The sequence below is a fragment of the Cordyceps javanica genome, chromosome 3 (genome assembly GCF_051103115.1).
Source record: "Cordyceps javanica chromosome 3, complete sequence".
Lineage (NCBI taxonomy): Eukaryota > Fungi > Ascomycota > Sordariomycetes > Hypocreales > Cordycipitaceae > Cordyceps > Cordyceps javanica.
In genome coordinates, this window is record NC_139297.1 from 2,044,304 (window position 1) to 2,051,855 (window position 7,552).

Here is a 7,552-nt window from a genome sequence, read left to right on the forward strand (position 1 = left end):
AGTGGCACATCGAGTTGCCTGATATTGCATTAAATGCTATCTATAGTAATTCGCTCGCGGCGACTTTAAACAAAAGCCAATGCGTGAGTGTGAATATCCCTTAACAACCAAACGCCAAAAAAATATCCAGATCGACACGATCTTTAGAAACCACGCCATGAGGGGGTTCGGGTTGGGCAAAACAAAAATTATCAAGCTAGTGTAGAACAAAAGGAATCAAGAACAAAAAAGACCATCAACGACAACCTTCTCGGCCTGCCCGGTTACAACTTGCCAAAGATGGACGTCATGAGAATCTTGGTGACACGGTAAGGGTCGGCGTTGGAGGCGGGACGGCGATCCTCAAAGTAGCCAAAGCCCTTGGCGGCAGTCTCGCGGGGAATGCGGATGGAGCAGCCGCGGTTGGCGACGCCATATGTGAACTGGTCGATGGAACCCGTCTCATAGCCGCCGGTGAGGCGCTGCTCGTTGTCCTCGCCATACTCCTTGATGCACTCCTCGTGGTGAGGCTCGAGGTTCTTGAGGGCGGCCTCGATGTGGGCCATGCCGCCCTCGACGCGCATCTCCTTGGTGGAGAAGTTGGTGTGCATGCCGGCGCCGTTCCAGGCACCCTTCATGGGCTTGGGGTGGACCGAGACCTTAACGCCAAAGTCCTCGGCCACGCGGCTGAGGAAGAAGCGGGAGATCCAGAGCTGGTCACCCATGGAGATGCCCTCGCAGGGACCGACCTGGAATTCCCACTGGGCGGGCATGACCTCGGCGTTGGTGCCGGAGATGAGGACGCCGGCGTAGAGGCAGGCCTTGTAGTGGGCCTCGACAATGTCGCGCATCACGACCTTGGAGGCGCCGACACCGCAGTAGTAGGGACCCTGGGGTGCGGGAAAGCCGCCGACGGGCCAGCCAAAAGGGCGGTCGTCAAGGTCGAGGAAGGTGTATTCTTGCTCGAGGCCGAACCAGGGCTCGTGGTCGGCGTAGGCCTCCATAACCTTGGCGCACTCGTGGCGGAAGTTGAACTTGTTGGGGGTGCCATCGGGGTTCCAGCACTCGGCGAGAACAATGATGTTGGGGCTGCCACGGAAGGGATCCGGGTAGACGGCGCAGGGACGCAGGTAGACGTCCGAGTTCTCGCCGGGGGCCTGGTTGGTGGAGGAGCCGTCAAAGTTCCAGACGGGGAGGTCCTCGGGCTTGTAGCCACCTTCGACCTCTTTCAGTGTCTATACATGACGACATTGTGGTTAGCGGGTCTGCCAGAAAAAAAAACTTGGCTAAGTGATGAAGGATGATGATGATACGCCGGGTGGGGTTTGAAGGTTTCCGTTGAACCGGGCGGGGGGGGATGCAAGGAAGGCGCACAGCAGGCGCGCCGTGTCGTAGCCATGACGCCGATAAACCGGGCCAACGCTCCGGCCTGACGGTGGAGGCAGTTTTGCAGCGGGGCCAGCCAGGAGCAGAGAGGTGAGGCTGGGGAAGCCAAGGCTGGGGGTCTATTCTTGTCGTGGCTGAGGCAACTGTGGCGAAATGCAAAGCACGCCCTTGCTTTGGTGGTCGCGCCGCCAGGATGCCCCGATTTGTCCCGCATGCAGCAAGTGGCGCTAGTGGGTTGGCTCTTTTGGCCATGCGACCAGTGTGGGTGTGTGTTTCGAGGGCGAAAGGGAAGATAGTGCGTGGCGGTTGGTGTTGGTGGAATTGATGGACATGTAGAAAAGAGAGAGAAAAAAAAAACAACGTACTCGAGACTTGGAACGGGTCTCGCCGGTCGAGTCGATCCAGACATACTCGGCCATGATCTGGCCCTTCTGGTCGAGCTTCAAGTACTTGTTGAGCTGAGGTGAGTCAGTATTTTGGCGGGCAGCCTATATACAGATCGTGACGGTGCGTACAGTCTCCGTTTTGGAGGTGAATGCGTATCGGTTCGACTATAGATGAGCAATGCTCGTTAGCCTACTGCTCAAGTTTGATCTCGGATGTTTCGAGACTTTTGCGGCATCTTTTCTTGTCTCTTCAACAGCCATCGCTGGCGAGATGCCGCACGTGGCCGTTGAGCGTGTTTGTTGATGAATTTGTGCGGGCAAGAACGTACCATGATGGCGGTTTGTGTGTGTATGTGTCTGATGCAAAGGAGAAAAGAAGAAGAACAGAAAATTGAAATCGATGATTCTTTTTGATTCTTTTTTTTTTACCACGACGGGTATTCAACAGGAGGAGGAGGATAATATCAAAGCAGGAGCAAAAAATCCGGGGATGGAAAGTGGCGGGAGGGTGGAGGGTTTTATCCTGCTGGTGCGCGCGCAGTGTGTGCGAGCAGGACAGGATGAAAGTATGGCAGAGCGCGCGCGGCGATCGAACCAAGGACCTGCGCCGACGGCCCACCAAAGATAAGAAGGCATTGGGGTGGAGGGCACACGCACAGCAGAGGAAACGCACCCCCCCCCCTCCCCCTCCTCCAGCGAGGCGCCCCAGGCAACGCCGGGAACAGCCACCCAAGGGGGAGAGGAAACAGGATAAACCCGTCGCTGTTCATTTTTGCTATGCAACTTGTTTCAACAGTACAAATCCATCTTTCGAGTTGCTTCTAGTCCCACGCTGTCTTTTTTTCTCTTTGGGGTCTTTCTCTTCCCCTGATATTTGCTTTGTTCTATAGCCAAGTTGCTTCCTCTATCTGACCTGCTGCTGGCCTTCTCATCCCCATGGAGGGGTCGAAGGGGGTGTGTGGTGGGGTTGTGGACTTTAGTGGGGTACCCGGGCTTTGGGGGAGTGCACCAAAACGACGCCTGAATCATTTTGTTCATGTGCTTGTGATTCCAGGGGACTTTGGAGCTCTTTTCGCTCTCGGCAGCAGCCTTCAGGCCAGGGTTTTGTTTATTAATAGCGGTCAGCGGTGGTCAGAGGTAGTCAGAGGTAACTAAAGGTAACTAGAGGTAACCAAAGGTAGGCACCCAAGGCCAGCGTCGAGGCCGCCAGGGCAAACGCTGCAAGTACTCTGTAGGCTTGAACCGAGCGAGAGAGCCAGCCACCACCCATTGCCCGTACAGACACCCCCTCCCCTTCTTCTCTCGGGGGCCAGCCGCCAGCCAATCCTCGGCCGCCGGGGTCGCCGCGCTAGAAAATGCAGGACCCGAAAACCACCAGCCCCAGACCTTTTCCTTATCAGCAGCCCCTCCAGAAACAAGCTGTGTGTGGTTTTAGTAGGGTAATGTACGGAGTAGGTGCTGTAAACTGCCTTTGTTGGGCAAGTCTTTTTCGCCCCAGGGGGCCGCCGGGTACAAAGCGAGGTACCGGCCACGAGTACCGCCACCCGCCGTCGCCGGCCCATCGGTACCCGGGTACAACAGGCCCGGCCGTATACACAAAGACGGGCACGCTGCAGGCACTTACTTACTTGGGTACACAATTCGCCTGGTGCTTTCAGGGGGCCGCTCCGCCGAAGATTTATTTGGCTAATAAAAGTGAAGAAAACAGTGTCTACAAGAGGAGGGGGAGGAGGAGGAGGAGGAGGAGGAGGAGGAGGAGGAGGAGGAGGAGGAGGAGGAGGAGGAGGAGGCGGGTTCGGAAAGCCAAGAACAGGCTATTCAGAGGTCAGAAAGCCATTGCATCTCAATAAAAAGGTCGATTCAAGAAATGGTCGTTGCGCGTCGTCGTGCACAAGAAGAGTTACTGGGGAGTGTGTGCTCGTACTCGACCTCACAGAACGAGGCTGACCTCGTGAAGAGAAACACGGCGCCACAGGGCTGTGTTTTGTATTGTTTATTTTTGGATGTCTTGGTGGAAAAAAAGGCGCAGTACCACCCGAGCCAAGCCTGTACTTAGTTGCTGACCGAATCGAACAAAATATAGTTGTTGTTCTGCAGCTTGGCTACATAATTGGTAGCTTTCAGTGCCTGTAAGTACAGCGCTTTACCAAGCTTCGGGCCGCGACTGTTTGGAGTGACTAGCTACTTGGGTATGTATCATTGTCCCGTCTTCTCCCTCCTCGTTCTTCTTCCTTTCCATGCAACTGTTGTCGTTCCGAGTGCGGCTCTGCGTGACTCTCTCTTTTCGTTATCCCCTTCCTTTTTTTTTCTCCTTCTTTCCGTCTTTGGTTTGTGCGTGTTATATGCTACCATGGTTGTTCCGCCCTCAATAAAAAAAAAAGGCTTGCGCCGGATACTTGCGGAGCCGCACTCCGTAAAAAATCCCAAGCGACGCCTGCGTTGGGCCGGCCTTCTAGAACGATGCTTCAGCAGCCCAATCACAACTGAAGCCCACTGTAAATGACAAATGAAAAAGCCCAAAGTGCCGGTGCTATCCAGTATTCTTATGCACAGGATGATTAGATTAAATTTGATATATGTAAACAGGTTCAAGGTTTCTTCTTTTTTTTTTTGCCCCCTTATTTACGGGAGAGCTGATCAGCTGTCTTGAGGGATATAATCAATTACCTGTAGGGGTTTAATATCGCGCTCTTGGGCCGAGCGCACGGAGACGGGACGCCGCTGCCCTGCCGACTGAAGCAGGTAAGTAGTACCTAGTAGGTAACCATGTACTCGTTAATAGGAGCATGACCTCTTCCTTGGTGTATACAGACTAACTTGCCTTGGTACCTTGGTACTGGCAAGAGGCCTGTAACTTGGTGGCTACAGCGCTGGCCATGATGTCCACCAGGTACCAAAGTTAGACGCGCTGTAAATGCCTCGAGACCTGCATCAGCATGCCCTTGCCGAGAGACTGCCAACTGGGCAGTGGGGCACACATCGATGGCGAGCTTGTAAGTCACTGTCTCTGATGATACAGTCTCAGAGTTGATCGCCATGCACGGTATTGCATGTTTCTGCTTTGCCAATTCGGTTCTTCGTCTCGGATGTTCGGGACAATGATGAACATGTACTACAACGTATTACCCCCAAAAAAGCAGGGAGAAGGCAACACGAGCAACCCACGACGACGATGCAATCGAGCATATCAAGCCGTTTCTCAAAGATGATGCTGACCGCTTGAATCTCTGTCTACGGATGGCTCATGCGCAGCAACTCGCCCGCTTCTCAGGGTCTCGCTCTCACTCTTCCCGGTAGGACAAGCTCAGTCTTGAGTGCCACCCCTCCCCCCCTCTGTAGTTCTTTGCCGGGTAATGCATTCCGGGGAGAAATGGCGAGTACTGAGTACTTGGCAGAGGATGTCCAGTCTCTCCGTCCGCGATTTTCGAAGCGGAGAGCGGGAACAAAGGCTGACACCGCCAATATGGCCGCCCACGCGCGCATTGTTGGTAGCAAAACGGCTGACTCGGGTGGCAGAGACTTACACCGCGCCGCCGCTGCCAACAAATTTTGGAACAATGAGCCGACGTGACAAGTTGTCTGAAGCTTTGGCACAACCGATATCGTGTCGGCCTTGCCTCCCCCTTTTTTTTCTTGTTTGCATATTTCATTGTCGGCCGAAATCATGAAAGAGAAAAGGACAAAAAGAAAACTAAAATTCAAACTAAAACTAAAAGGAGCGAAGCAAGCAACACCGTCAGGCACATGTCAAGCACGGCGTCGTTGGGCATCTCACCCGCCCCCCGTAACAGCCCGAATGCTGAACGAGTTTCCGGGGAGGGAGGGGAGGGGGCCACGGGAGCAACTTTCTTTTGGCTTCAATGGATCTGGGGTCATGAAACCTCTTGCCAATGCGGAGGCGTATGATTTGATCCTCATTACGGATACTGCAGTCAGCAAATTGCTCGCCCATGTCCTTTTTTTTTTACTTTGGCAGTTGGTAATGTGCCTCGCGGGCAGTGTATGTTGGTATATCAGTACTGGTAGTTACTAGTTACTCGCCTCGTCTCCACACCGGGACTGCCCAATCATGCGTCGCGTATGTGACGACGTTATCGCCGCCTTCCGATTGGCTTGCCAGCAGCGTCTTTGTGCGCCTCAATAGCAAAATCTAAAATCTTTTAAATAAAAAATGCCACCACAGAAATCTGATTAGGCTTAGACCCAACTAATCCGTAGAGTTTCAAGGTTTCGATCAATTCCGAGGCTTACACGTTTTCTGTTCTAGCATGTGTGCTACTAACTTTACAGCAAGTCTTCGGCATGAGAGGCACATTGAGTACTCTGTATCCGTAGGTAGGTAATAAAGGATTGTACTGGTATTAGTAGTTTTTCATCTGGTGGCTTGGGCCAGCAGCCAGTATCAACCATCACTAATCTATCTGTACGGATTATTAGCTACCATCACCGCCACCACAACCGCCACCACCACCGCGAGGCTAAATTGCCTCAACTGCCGTCTTGGCTACCTATAGATGGATAGAAACCAAAGAGGCCCCATGTATAGACGACAAGCCTCAAAAGGGGATAAAAGACGAGGCGCTTGAGACCACATGCTCTTCAGCGACATTTCCAACCAGCCCATCATCCATCCTTCAGCGCCCAGTTTCGGCATTCCGCGCTAAATACCTTATCTCTTCTCCGTCCGGCCTGCTCGACGCACGCCCCCCCCCCCCCCCCCTTCGTCCTCTTACTTCCCCCGCCTCTTTTTCATCCCATTCAACCTTTTTTTTTCTTTCCTTTGTGTCGCAACGCTCCAAGTAAGTACATTCACTCAGCAAACTCGCGTTTCGTGTTACGCCTCCCTCCGTAATTGTCCTGCCGCTCATTTGTTCACGACAATCCGCCGGCCCTATATCGGCCTCTCGGATGTGGGTTCTTTTTTTTTCTTCAATACTTTTATTCTCACCAACCTTTCACACACATTCCCACTCTCCCCACGCGACCGCCGCCGAGCCTTGACCAACTCGCCAACCAAGTCCACTTCAAACCGACCGACCCCTTCTCCCTCCTCCTCCTCCTCCCCACGCTTCTTCTTTCTACCTAATTAATTCACCCCCGCCCTTCGATTTTCCCCGATCCACCGCCGCGCAAGACCCTGCTGCTTGGTGACTCGCAGTACCAAGAGTATGAACCACATGTGCCACCCTCTCCGTAAACGGAGCTTGCACAGTCACTCAAAACTCCTGCCCCAACCACAATGGCTTACAACGCCGAGGGAATAGTAACCGATCCAATAATACCAAGGGTATTCGTTATCTCTCCAACATGTTCCCACACGCGCACACACTACACGCCCTCCCCACACACTTTACAGTTCTCTTCGGCTATCCTGTCATGATGGTTTGGTGCCTGGCTTTAGCGACCCTCCCATTGCCCCGGACCGACGTCGCGAAGACTGGCGACGCTGCCGGAAGAATAGCCGGGGCGACATGTGACGTGCCTAATTGTCCAACCGATACTCAGTATAGCCTCTTCCTACGTCAGATGCATAGTATTGCGTCGTATTACATTTTTTTATTGGGGCGGGATTGAATTTTTTTTTCAATGTTCCATCTGTCACAGGCCTGCAGCTGCTGATCATCGTAGTTTGGGGGTGATAACCCTAGTACTTCTCACCTTGCCAGATGCATTGGCCGACGTCACCAGCGTCACACATCTTGCCAGGTGCTGTCATGGTGGGCATGGGACCAGGTTCAACGCACATCATGCATGCACCGTAAAGGCCCCTTTTCCTTTACCCTTCCTGCCTTCTATCCTTC

General features: G+C 53.3%; 1 protein-coding gene across 1 annotated transcript; it reads right to left on the reverse strand.

Moving 5' to 3' along the window:
* Positions 1-263: 263 nt before the first annotated feature.
* On the reverse strand, positions 264-2,083 carry V2A60_004825 (glutamate--ammonia ligase; the record flags this gene model as incomplete). Its single annotated transcript, XM_083256139.1, has 4 exons — positions 264-1,214; positions 1,731-1,823; positions 1,881-1,916; positions 2,081-2,083. 4 exons carry the CDS (start codon positions 2,081-2,083, stop codon positions 264-266), a joined length of 1,083 nt encoding a protein of 360 aa, XP_083112265.1.
* Between the last annotated feature and the right edge of the window lie 5,469 nt (positions 2,084-7,552).